The sequence below is a fragment of the Tursiops truncatus genome, chromosome 6, assembly GCF_011762595.2.
Source record: "Tursiops truncatus isolate mTurTru1 chromosome 6, mTurTru1.mat.Y, whole genome shotgun sequence".
NCBI classification, from domain to species: domain Eukaryota; kingdom Metazoa; phylum Chordata; class Mammalia; order Artiodactyla; family Delphinidae; genus Tursiops; species Tursiops truncatus.
In genome coordinates, this window is record NC_047039.1 from 84,017,207 (window position 1) to 84,030,428 (window position 13,222).

General features: G+C 37.4%; 1 protein-coding gene across 3 annotated transcripts in view; it reads right to left on the bottom strand.

Moving 5' to 3' along the window:
- Positions 1 to 13,222, bottom strand: part of TEX10 (testis expressed 10) — a 55,847-nt gene that overhangs the window by 30,010 nt on the left and 12,615 nt on the right. For 2 of the 3 annotated variants that reach the window (XR_012332609.1, XM_019948912.3), the window contains exons 6-9: positions 5,305 to 5,543; positions 4,440 to 4,575; positions 2,759 to 2,934; positions 934 to 1,111 (exon numbers count right to left, since the gene is read on the bottom strand). Coding sequence is in view for 2 of the 3 variants with exons in the window: in XM_019948912.3 (XP_019804471.1) it covers positions 934 to 1,111; positions 2,759 to 2,934; positions 4,440 to 4,575; positions 5,305 to 5,543 (729 nt within the window). In the remaining variant the exon portion in view is untranslated. The remainder of the gene's footprint in view (positions 1 to 933; positions 1,112 to 2,758; positions 2,935 to 4,439; positions 4,576 to 5,304; positions 5,544 to 13,222) is intronic. The other variant, XM_073806336.1, reaches the window with a different exon arrangement.

A 13,222-nucleotide genomic window follows, 5' to 3' on the forward strand; every position in this document is an offset into this window, starting at 1 on the left:
AGGTCTATCCACCTCATTACAAATAGCTCAATTTCGTTTCTTTTTATGGCTGAGTAATATTCCATTGTATATATGTGCCACATCTTCTTTATCCATTCATCCGATGATGGACACTTAGGTTGTTTCCATCTCCGGGCTATTGTAAATAGAGCTGCAATGAACATTTTGGTACATGACTCTTTTTGAATTATGGTTTTCTCAGGGTACATGCCCAGTAGTGGGATTGCTGGGTCATATGGTAGTTCTATTTGTAGTTTTTTAAGGAACCTCCATACTGTTCTCCATAGTGGCTGTACCAATTCACATTCCCACCAGCAGTGCAGGAGTGTTCCCTTTTCTCCACAACCTCTCCAGCATTTATTGTTTCTAGATTTTTTGATGATGGCCATTCTGACTGGTGTGAGATGATATCTCATTGTAGTTTTGATTTGCATTTCTCTAATGATTAATGATGTTGAGCATTCTTTCATGTGTTTGTTGGCAGCCTGTATATCTTCTTTGGAGAAATGTCTATTTAGGTCTTCTGCCCATTTTTGGATTGGGTTGTTTGTTTTTTTGTTATTGAGCTGCATGAGCTGCTTGTAAATTTTGGAAATTAATCCTTTGTCAGTTGCTTCATTTGCAAATATTTTCTCCCATTCTGAGGGTTGTCTTTTGGTCTTGTTTATGGTTTCTTACTGCATACTTTTGATAATTTTAACCCTTGTTCCAATCCTCCTACACAAGTCACTAAACAAAAATGTGAAAGTCTTACTCTAATGAACTTCCTCTGTCTAATAATAGTATCGACAGTTTTAACTGTTGCATTAAGAGCAAATGAAGTGGGGGAGCAGTATTTTAAAAAGCCTCTATAGTTCATGAATTGCCAGTAAAAGGACAGAGGGTGGGGGGGAAGATTATACACTTAAAATACAGCTCACTTGAGCATGCTACCTCATGTGCAGTATCCCGATAAGCATGGCAGCCAAACTTGAACTGAGTCTTCCCATAATACAGCAACGACTTAACCGAGAAAGCAAATCAGCAGGCAGACTGGGTAGAAAATATACAAGCTGGACCAAAAGCTGTTGAGACTCTGCTGGGAGAACCACCACAGTGCCTTCTTGTGGATCTAGTGGGGTAAGAAGATAAGTTAAACTAAAAAAGATATACAAACCAGAGTTAATAAACCAGATTAAGTGATTATTTTCACTGTGTTATGTTGAATTCTAATACATCAATTACATGGAAAAAAGTTTTTTCACAAAGCATGTATGTATGGCTTAAGATACTGTCTAGAGTAAAACACTGAATACATCATTATTTAAAGATATGTTTAACACTCTATTAATTTCATAACATTCAAATGTGTTATTTGAAATAAAAACTATGATGTGGTTAACGGGATTGGAGACAACACGAAACGGTAAAAAACAAGCACTTCTGCCAAACAGTGATAATTATATATCGACTTAAAGCCAAAGACCTATCTGTGTACACACATACACACGACCCCACATATGAGCAATACCGAAAAATACAGATTTTAAAATATTACCCACAAAAGGTGGAAACAAACCAATGTCTATCACCTAATGAATGGATAAATATAAGTGGTACATCCACACAGTGGAGTACTACTCAACATTAAAAAGAAATAAAGTACTGATATATGCTATAACATAGGTGAATCATAAAAGCAGTATATTAAGTGAAAGAAGCCAGACTCAAAGGACCCATATTGTGTAATTCCATCTATAAAAAATGTCCAGAATAAGCAAATACACAGAGACAGAAAAGAAGATTAGTGGTTGCCAGGAGGTGGGGAAGGATAAAGTAGGGAGGGACTTACTAATGGTACAGTTTCTTTTGGGGGTGATAAAAATATTCTGGAATTAGATAATGAAAACTATTGCACAATCATGGGACTATGTTAAAAAATCAAAGAATTGTACATTGTAAAATGGCAAATTTTATGGTATATGAATTATATCCCAATAATAAATATAAATTATATATATGTATATATCCTAGTATGCTTAATTGATATTTTTGCTTAAAAAAATGAAAGTTTCAGTGATGAATAAAGAAGGTTATTAATAGATGAAAGTCATACAAGATATCCATTATGGTTAAGTAAGTAAAATTTGCAACCAAAGCTTCAAAGGAATTTTATAAAAATACCTGATCAGTTTTGAATTTGTGAATAATATGTGGCTTAAAAGACAATTTAAGGGGCTTCCCTGGTGGCGCAGTGGTTAAGAATCCGCCTGCCAATGCAGGTGACACGGGTTCAATCCCTGGTCTGGGAAGATCCCACATGCTGCGGAGCAACTAAGCCCATGCGCCACAACTACTGAGCCTGCACTCTAGAGCCCACGAGCCACAACTACTAAAGCCTGCATGCCTACAGCCCACGCTTTGCAACAAGAGAAGCCACCACAATGAGAAGCCCACGCACCACAACGAAGAGTAACCCCTGCTCGCTGCAACTAGAGAAAGCCCGCACAGAGCAACAGAGATCCAAAGCAGACAAAAATACATAAATTTTAAAAAAAGAACGCAAGAAGCGTCTATAACCATTAATTTCTAGAACTATTCTAATAGATAATACTACTGAAAATGAATTTACTGTTTGATGTTTTGTTAATTTTCCCATGGTATAATTAATTTATAATAATTTAAAGGAAAAGCAAACCTAAAGAGCTCCCCCTTTGAAACATCTTTCCTAAATTGGGGTAGACCAATTATTACTTACATAGTTAAACAAAACTCTTACCATAGATTCGGAGAGCAGTAACTTGTAAACTTTTTAGTAATTCTTTATTTGCTCGTGCTGCAGCGGTATGGATAATGTCAATAAGCTGTGTTGAGAGCTCAGGGTTTCGGGAGCCAAGATGAGCAAGTTGCAATGGTAAACCAGCCAACCAACGGGATAACACTTTACTACGATACCTAAGGTCAAGGAAAAACGAAATAAAGTGTAATTTTCAAAGACAATGGAAATTAATTTAAACAAAGAGTATTTTTAACTTAAAACACCACACAAAGTGACAAATCATCTACCAATAACACCACATTTACTTATTTAAACATGTGAGAGCCTACAAGATGGCCAGCATCATTTATTTAGCTATAGCAGTTTCTAAAGTTTTACCCACTATATTAAAAGTTCATGTGATTTGCGGCAGTATGTAAACTGTATTTTTATCTTAAAGGACACAGACACTACTTAACTCTTCGTGAACTATTTATACTAGTTAGCGTTAATTATTACACTACATTAAGTCATTGATGCATTCAGTGTAGGGTGCCCCCACATTAAATGACTTCAAACTTGTGTTATTTCATATTTCAGTTCTTTTATATACTTGCTAATGCTCTAATGTCTCCTTACTCAGGTAACAGCAATCACTTTTGCTGTCCCCCTTAGTGACTTAACTAAGCATGACCTTCGTAGTCAGACAGACCTGAACTTAAGTCTCAGTTCCACTGCCCTTAGTTGCATGACACTCACCAGATTATTTAACCTAAGAATCCGTTTCCTTCTGTTAAGACAGAAGCCAATAGTACCTACACTTCAAATATGAGTATTCAGAGATTAAGAAAAGCACCTGACTTACAGTAAAGACTCAAATACGTTCTAACAACCACCTATGTATCCCGAATCTCTACGTTCCACCCAAACACCTCTTCCTGACTATCCCAAATAAACCTCAAACTCACCATATCAAAAACCTGATTCCTTAGTTCTATTCTTTGTGTTGTCTATTTCAGCTGGTAGCACCAAACTAAGCCAGAAACCTTCTCATCTTTTACTGCCCTCATTTTTTAAAAATCTACTGAAATATTTCTAACATAGAGTATTATATGTTAGTTTCAGGTATATACTACATAATAATTTGACATATGCATACATTACAAATGATCACCATGATAAGTCACCATTTGTCCCCATACGAAGTTATTACAGTATTATTATTCCTTTTGCTATATATTACATCCCCATGGCTTATTTACTTTATAACTAAGTCTGTAGCTCTTAATCCCCTTCACCCATTTCACACCTCCTCTTCTACTGCCCTCATTCTTATACCGTATGTCTCAAATATGTCACTAAGGACCAGCAGTTAAACCTCCATAATTTTTATGGGAGGCAAAAGAAAAGGCTAAGGCTGCTACAGGTTGTTCCAACTGCCCTTTAGCTGTTAAGTGGACAAGTGGAAATATATGCTCAAAGAGACTTTTATCTGCTCAGTTATGCATACAAAGATTACTGGCACTATTATGTATGCTTCTTTATAAAATTAAATTTCTTCTCTTTTCTTAAATGCAACCAAATAGGATATAAAGAGTGAATTTCTCCAAAGATTTAATCACCCCATCTAGTCTATTATTTAAAAAGACTACAAAATAACTTGGTGAGAAAAAGAAAGGCAAAATAACAAAGGAAACTTTACCTGACTCTGTAAGATCTCAGTTCTTCTTTTTGATAGATTTTACTGAAAAACTTCAGTAACAGAGTCCGAACTGGAAGGAGAAGGCCTCTCTGCTGATACAGTGTATAAACTGCCTTAATAAGAGACTCCGTAGCCTCTAAAAAAAAGAGAAAAACTGCATATGATTCAAAAATGTTTCTTCAACAGCCCCCTAATTCTAAAAAGCACAAAAGTACTTTACTTTGCTCCTATGACAAAGCAGACCTTAGACACAAACTGATGACTACTGTCAAAATCCTACAGTAATAGCCTGACTAATACGAAAGTCAAACCAACCAGAGACTACAGAGTAAATTTTCCTAAGAGACAACAAACCTAGGCAGGGATGACAGAAACCAGACTAGAAAGGTGGATAAGCTGGAAACCAAACAGGAAAGCTCTGTTTCTGAATGAAAAGAATTAGTAAGTCACACTAAAAACTGACTTAATGCAACATAACTTCAAGCTACAAGAAAGGTAAAAAGATAAGCAGGATTCATCAATTTCTAGTCAAATTACATCAGAAGAGAGTATTTCTTCATCATTAGACTCACTGTCATTTCATCTTAATAACACCTACCTCCTTTCACTCCAACTCTGTAATCTAGTAGAAATCCTACCAATTAACTTCAGAGTGGACCTACTCACTGAGAAAGGGATGCTCTGAGCCATAAACGATTTCAGTGTTCAAGTAGATATTCCTTTATAATTATGCTAGCTACCTTTCGTGGCTTGAATGTAAATAACTTGACTACGTGAAATGTTTGAAAGTCATTAACTCAAAGCTAGACTCTAAATAGCATGCATAAGAGCTCCTCTTATATAAGGACAAAGCAGTAACACCTACCTCTGTTTGGTTGTATCTGCATTAACCTCCATGAGACCCCAAGCAATCTGTTCAGCTGCTTACTATTTAGCCTAAAGCCATCTTCAAGGGTCTCTGTTACAAATTTCCTTATCATTTCTATCCAATTGGAATCCTTCTGCAAAGTTGAGGCATTTGCCAGGGAGACCATGATATCAGACAGTGTTAAATTCAGTAAGAGATGATCTACATTATTGGAGAGAATCGTGCAATGCTTGATGCTAAAAACAAACAAAGACACACACATCTCTAAGTGTTATATCTACCATGCCTGCTTCACTTAGAATACTTAAAATAATCAGTGGGTCAAAAAATGTTCCTCCTAGGATAAACTGCCAAGAAGTCGGGAATATAAAGCCACTGTTTTGTAAATAAACCATTCATTATGAAATCAGGCTTGTTAAGACACAAAGAATGCATATTGTTCAGTTCATTACCCAAGCTGCTATTCACACAAAAAGTAACATTGCCTGGTAATCCTAGATGTAACTTGGAGGTAAGAAGACTTGAAAACCTCAACACACTTGGAAGATTTTCTTTAAGCAGATACTTATATTAGGATGGAGGTCACAGTAGACCTTGATTTTGCTTCTAACTCAGTTTGACTTAACAGAAACACTAATTTCTCCCAGCCACAATTTCCTTATGTGTGAAACAGGAGACTGGTCCAGATAAGCACTATTCTGAAACGACTTAATTTTACGACTCACATATTAAAATCACTTTTTTCTAGCCAAATAAAACACATTTCTTTCAAAGCTTCAAAGAAATTTCAAAAAAAAAAACTTTAAATAGAATATCTTAACAAAATTTGCAACTTAGGATATAAATACTTATTTCAGGCTACAATGTATTCAACAGCAGAGTCTACTTATTTTCATGTTCAGAAACATGTACAGTTGATTAAAGTTTTTAAAAACCTCAAACTAACTTATTTTAAAAGAAAAAGTTAATCCTGGATTAGGCATGCAAGGACATAGTAGTAAGGAACCACAAATACATGGGAAGGAAAATTTTAAAAATCTGGTGCTATCAGGGGATCAAATGTAGGGCTAGGAATGACAAATGAGCCTAAAAAGGTAAAATGGGACCAGATAACAAAGAGTTGAAGGCTAAGGACACTGAAATCAACTCTGCAGGCACAGGAGTAACATGGTTGAAAAGTTGTTTCAGGTGGATAATGCTGCAGATGGAAAAGAAAAAATCAGAGTTACAAGACTCTAAACAAAGAAGCAGTTGTATGTCTATTTGAGCAATACAGGCAAGACACGACAAGTGCAAGAACCAATGTTGGTACAGATTGGGAGAAATGGGGACATTTAGGAAGAATAAAAATCAGCTGGATTTGAAGTCTGCTTAAATGTATACATGTATGTGAGTTTTGGGATGATGAGGATTGGAAGAATCGAGGGTTCTAGCACTGCTGACTGGGAAATGGAGATGGTAGCAGAGAGGAGCAAATATCCAGAAAATAAATTCTACCTTTAACATGTTGAGCTTAAAGTGTCTCTGGTATAAATCCAGGCAGAGATGGCCATCAAACAACTCAATGTATAAGTCTGACACTGGAGGGAAGAGTCTGAGCTATTCAAATAGAAATTACCCACATGACCACTCCTAACTACAAAACAAGTTGGGAAATCTAGTTTTTATTTTGTGTAGTCATATGCCCAGCTAAAACCTGGAAATTCCATCACTAAGAGAGGGGAGAATGAATGAAAGTTGAGACAGACAACTAGCAATCTATACCACAAACCCAAAATTACTAGTAGGTTCTCTTTGGCAAACTGCTCAGCGCCCAAAACCAAGGCACATTTTACACTAACTAGACCACACAAAAACTCAATTGCGACATTTCTTCAACAAAGGTAGAGCTTTCCAAGATCTACCTAAGTTTATCTCAAGCAACATAATCTATTACTGTCTGGAAGGTCTCAGTCAACACTGCAAACTTGGGAGAATTCATCCTGCTCCTCCAATAATTTATACCAAATTTTAAAGTCTAAAAATAAGCCGACCACCAATTCTATAAGGGAGGCAGGCCACTGGGGAAACTCTCATTTTCAATGACACAGCAGGTAATTAGAACTAATCCCCTTCCTGAAAATAACTTTTAAAAGCTGGATGAAATAGTTTTTAACAACTCAAAAGCATTCAAGAGCTAACAAGATAATGAACACTTACTGGGTCCCCAAATCTAAAATAAAGCAAGACCTGAGGGCAACTGCCAATTCCAAAGAAAAGGCTGGAAAAATGAAGTAACCTTTTAGAGGCCTCACAGGGAAAAGTCAAACAAAGCCCAGGGCCTGCCAAACATGGGGACTTTCACATATTACCCCTACTTCAAGCTGGACCCTTAAGGGCCTCCCTTCCAGGGTAAAGGTGAACTGGAAGTAAAAACAGCTCTTACATAAAACTTAATCCCAGTTTTGCATCATCTCAGCAGCCAAAGTAACGATTTTTCCCCAACTAGATCTGTAGAGTCAACGCAATTCCAATCAAAATCCCAGCAAGTTATTTTGTAGTTATCGACAAAGTGATTCTAAAGTTTATACAGAAAGGCAAAAACCTAGACTACCCAAGACTGAAGCAGAACAAAGTTGGAGGACTCATACTACTCAATTTCAAGACTTACTATACAACTACAGTAATCAAGACAGCATGGTATTGGTGAAAGAACAGATAAATATAGGTTAATGGAAGAGCTCTAAAATAGGCCTACAAAGTATAGTCAACTGATGATCTTAGACAAAGGAGCAGAAGCAACCCAATGGAGAAAGGATAGTCTTTTCAACAAATGATGCTGGAATAACTGCACAGAAAGTCTAAAACTGAAAAATAAAAACAGAAAATAAATTCAACAAATATATGTTTGAATACAACTGAACAAAACTAAAAAATTAAAACCTGGAAGATATGAGATAAAGACAAGAGAAATAGGTAAAAAATTCAGCAATCAGGTCTAACATACATTCAGTTAGAGTCTTTAAAGGAAAGGAGAAAAATGGCACTACAGCAATTTCTCACCTGTGGTCTATTAAATGTGCAATAGCATCACGCTTTAAAAAAATGTACATACCTTAATTTAAAAATACTTTATTGGTAAAAAATGCTAACCACCATCTGTGGCTTCATTGAGTCACAGTAGTAACATCAAAGATCAGTGATCACAGATCACTATAACAAATATAATAATGAAGAAGTTAAAAATATTCCAAGAATTACCAAAATGTGACAGAGAGACATGAATGAAGTGTGCAAATGCTGTTAGAAAAATGACGCCAACATACTTGCTCAATGCAGGGTTGCCGCAAACCTTCAATTTATAAAAAATTATGCACTATCTGCCAAGGGCAAAGAAGCAAAACAAGCTTGTACAATACATTCAACAAATTTCTTTTTACTAAGTAACCTTTTATACTGTTCCAGATGATCTTTCCTTTTAGCCTTAACAAACATTTCTGTTCAATTACAGGAAGCCCAGATTTCTTCTATAGATGAAACTGCAAGTCAATTTCCTTTTGATTTCTGCTTAAGTACAGTTAACCCTTGAACAACATGGATATGAACTGTGTGGGACCACCTATACACAGATTTTTTTCAATAAATACGAACTACAGTTACTACACAATCCCCAGTTGGTTGAATATGAGGATGTGGAACCAAGGATATGAAGGGCTGACTGTAAAGTTCTCTGCGGATTTTCCACTGCACAGAGGGGTCAGCACCCCAACCCCAGAGCTGTTCAAGGGTCGACTGTACTCAATTCCTACTGCACTGTCTTTCTCTGGGCTTATTCTATCCTCGGGTTCCCACGAAGAATCTATCTGTTAGTACATTTTCCTAAAATGTAATCATTCACATACTGTATGAACTATTATTTACCCACTATGTTTAATATAGCTCACTTTTCAAAAACAAGTATTTTGGGCTTCCCTGTGGCACAGTGGTTGAGGATCTGCCTGCCAATGCAGGGGACACAGGTTCGAGCCCTGGTCTGGGAAGATCCCACATGCCACAGACCAACTAGGCCCATGAGCCACAACTACTGAGCCTGCATGTCTGGAGCCGGGGCTCCGCAACAAGAGAGGCCGCAACAGTGAGAGGCCCGCGCACCGCGATGAAGAGTGGTCCCCGCTCGCCGCAACTAGAGAAAGCCCTCGCACAGAAACAAAGACCCAACACAGCCAAAAATTAATTAATTTTTTAAAAAATAATAAAGTATTTCTAAAAGAAACTTTCTATCACTACCATAAAGAGAAAATCAGCCTCTCCCAATACACTTTGCAATAGATCCCAACCACCCAACCACCACTTAGTTAATCTCAACTTGCTAAATCAAAGCAATCCCATTGAAAAAATAAATTTATTTTCCCAGCACACTGGAAAAATCTTCCCAACTATTAGGCTACTCTAGTCAGCAGTGAACTTTTCCCTCTCACAAGCTGATTCATAAGGCAAAGGCAAGACTTAGCTGTTATCTGTTCCCAGCACATATGCGAATTACCTGATTAGAATAATCACCGTATAAATTAATAAAGGATGAGTACAAGAAGAAAGCTTTCTTAAAGACCACTCAACTACAATGAATTTTAAAAATGTCACTATTTTCAGTAACGCCAAAGTTATAACCTTTGATACACACAAAAGAACTGAAAGCAGGGATTGGAACAGCTATTTGGAGACCAATATTCATAGCAGCATAATTCACAACAGCCAAAAGGTAGAAACCACCCACATGTCCATTGACAGATGAATAGATAATATATGATATATACATACAATGGAAGATGATTTAGCCTTAAAAAGTAATGAAAACGTGGAAGCAACCAAGAGGTTCTTCAATAAGTGAATGGATAAACACATCCATATAACGGAATATTATTTAGCACTAAAAAGAAATGAGCTATCAAACCATGAAAAAAACATGGGGGAAGGTAGGATGAATAGGCAAAGAACAGAGGATTTTTAGGACAGTGAAAATATCATGTATGATACTATAATGGCAGGTACGTGTCATTACACATTTGTCAAAACTCACAGCATGTACAATACCAATAGTGAACCCTAACATAAACTATGGACTTTGAGTGTTAATGTGTCAACACAGGTTCATAGATTACAACACATATGTAACTGTGGGGTGGGACGCCAACAATGAGGGAGGCTATGCAACTGTGGGGGCAGGAGTAGTACAGTATATGAGAACTTTATTCTTTCTGTTCAATTTTACTATGAATCTAAAACTGCTCTAAAAAATAAACTCCATTTAAAAAAAAAAAGGAATGAAATGCTAGTAGTGCTACAACATGAATAAACCTTGAGATATCATGGTAAGAGAAATTAAGCCAGACACAAAACAATATTGTATGCTTCTACTGATATGAGGCACCTAAAAAAGTGAAATTAATAGAAGCAAAAAAGTAGAAGAGTGGTTCCCAGGAGCTGGGGGAAGGGGAGCATGGGGAGTTACTGCTTAACGTGTACTGAGTTTCAGTTTGGGAACATGAAAAAGTTCTAGAGATGGATGGTGGTGGTGGTTGTACAACAATGGGAATGTATTTAATGCCACTCAACTATACAATTAAAAATGGTTAAAATGCTAAATTTTACGTTATATATATTTTACCACAATAATAATAAACAACATCCTTTGTAACGCTGCATTTCAACCTAAGATTTAAACAATTTAGACATCATGTCAAATATTAACTGGGAGTACATGAGTAAGTATGAAGACCACTGGCCTAGACCATTGTTGGCTCCCCTAACTTTAACTCATGTTGCCCACCACAGGCTATCTGCTAAATATTCAATGCACTACCTTATGGAAGTATTTTGGCCAACTCAATACAGTAGCAGCCTGTGCTCCCTAAAAACAAATCACTGGGGAAATTTACGAAGAATAAATTATACTGCCAATTCACTTTTGTTAAAAATTCCACAATTTCACCACCTCAGCCTCTTCATACCCTTTTCTCACCTTTTATATCTTGGCACAAACCACTTCATCAGGACAGCGTTCCCTAGGACTCTATTACCCCCCCGCCCCCCATGAAAGACCAGCTTCTTATCATATACTCTTATATTACCCTACATTCTTTTTCACTGATCTTATCACAGTCACTGAAAAGAATCATAGAAATAAAGTCTCCCTCACTAGACTGTACTCCATGAGAACTGGCCTACCTATCTCCTTTTCCACTAAATGCTCAGCACCTGGTATAGTAACTGCCTTAAACATTTTAAGTGTCCAGTAAAGTGAATAATGACAGTATACCAATATACTCTTGAATAATTTACTTACATTTAATGGTCTACCAAATTCCAAACATTCTAACCATTATTCAATCTCATTTTGATGAAAATTATATCTGAAACCACTTACTGGACAAAATATACACACACACAATTCAAGAGTTCAAGGATATTCTAAAGCTTATCCACACACCTGATTAAAAACTTTTGCTTTAGTAAGAAAATTGTAACTGGAGGAAACAAACCCTAACAACCTACTTGCTCAAGAAAGTATCTCCCTATTTGATTCTCTGTCCCCTCCAACTCCAGAAACTCTAAATTAATATTCCTAAAACGTGGTTTTGATCCAACCAATAGTCTTCAATGCCAAAAGGATCAAGGATGAAAGATAAAGGAAGTTCAGAGACAAGAAATGACTTTCAGCATCAAGGCTAGTCAAGAGCAGAAACCAGATTTGACCCAGATCGGTCCCATGTTCATTACCTAACCCTACAGCTTTCTCATATGCTATCTCCTCCAGTTAGTGTAATCTCTCCTCCCTTGCTTCACTTCTGCCTGCTAAAATCAGATCCATGCTCAAATACTACCCTCTAACACAGCTTTGTCTGTTTATCCTAACAAGGATGTTTCTTCCTATGAATTCCTACAGCACTTAATTGTAAAGTTCTAATGACACTTACATACGCCTTGTGTTAAATATGTAAATTCACTTATTCTCCTGCAAGTTACTGAGCTATTGTTTCTCAGCTTCAAAACCACCCTTCTACACTCTGCTTTGTGATCCTGGAACTGAGCCACATTTTTTCCTTTACAGCTGGCTTCTTGTTAGGCTCTGCCAATAAGGGAGTACTAGAGACTGGAAAGCTGTAAGAGGAAAATGGGACACTTTCCTTTCTGTTTGCTTCCTAGTCCTACTTTTGCTTCCCTTTGCCACCAGTGCAACCCAACAACTCTTCTAGAAGCCAGCAGCAGTTCATTCTAGTAGCCACAGTTGGTTCCACTTTGTGGTTTTTCTGACACAGAACCAGCATCATCATGCCCCTAGAAACACCAGCACCAGCCAGCCAGAACCCCTGTTGCCAAATCCTGGACCCCTGCCCCACAGGGCCACTCTTGTGATCTCAAAGACATTAGCACCAACCCCTTCCTAGAGGTCTGAGCTTTGGCTCCAGACAGGCTTTCCTCCAAACTTCTTCCCCTCTTCTCTTTGTTCTCCCAATCTAGAGACAGTAGCCGCTTCCTGTAGGCGCTACCTCCACAATACCTTACTGTTCCCTTTCGTCTTTCCACTTCTTTAATACCTAGTTAAAAACTGTTTGTAGGGCTTCCCTGGTGGTGCAGTGGTTGAGAGTCCGCCTGCGGATGCAGGGGACACGGGTTCGTGCCCCGGTCCGGGAAGATCCCACATGCCGCGGAGCCTGCGCATCCGGAGCCTGTGCTCCGCAACGGGAGAGGCCACAACAGTGAGAGGCCCGCATACCGCAAAAAAAAAAACTGTTTGTATTAAATTCTCTGTTAAAATCACTGGTGTGATTTCCATCTTCTGACTAGACCATGACACACTCTTTTATCAATTTTAAGACTTTGTACCGATTTTAGCAATTTATGAAATCACTTAAGAGAACAAGGAGTATACCTTAAG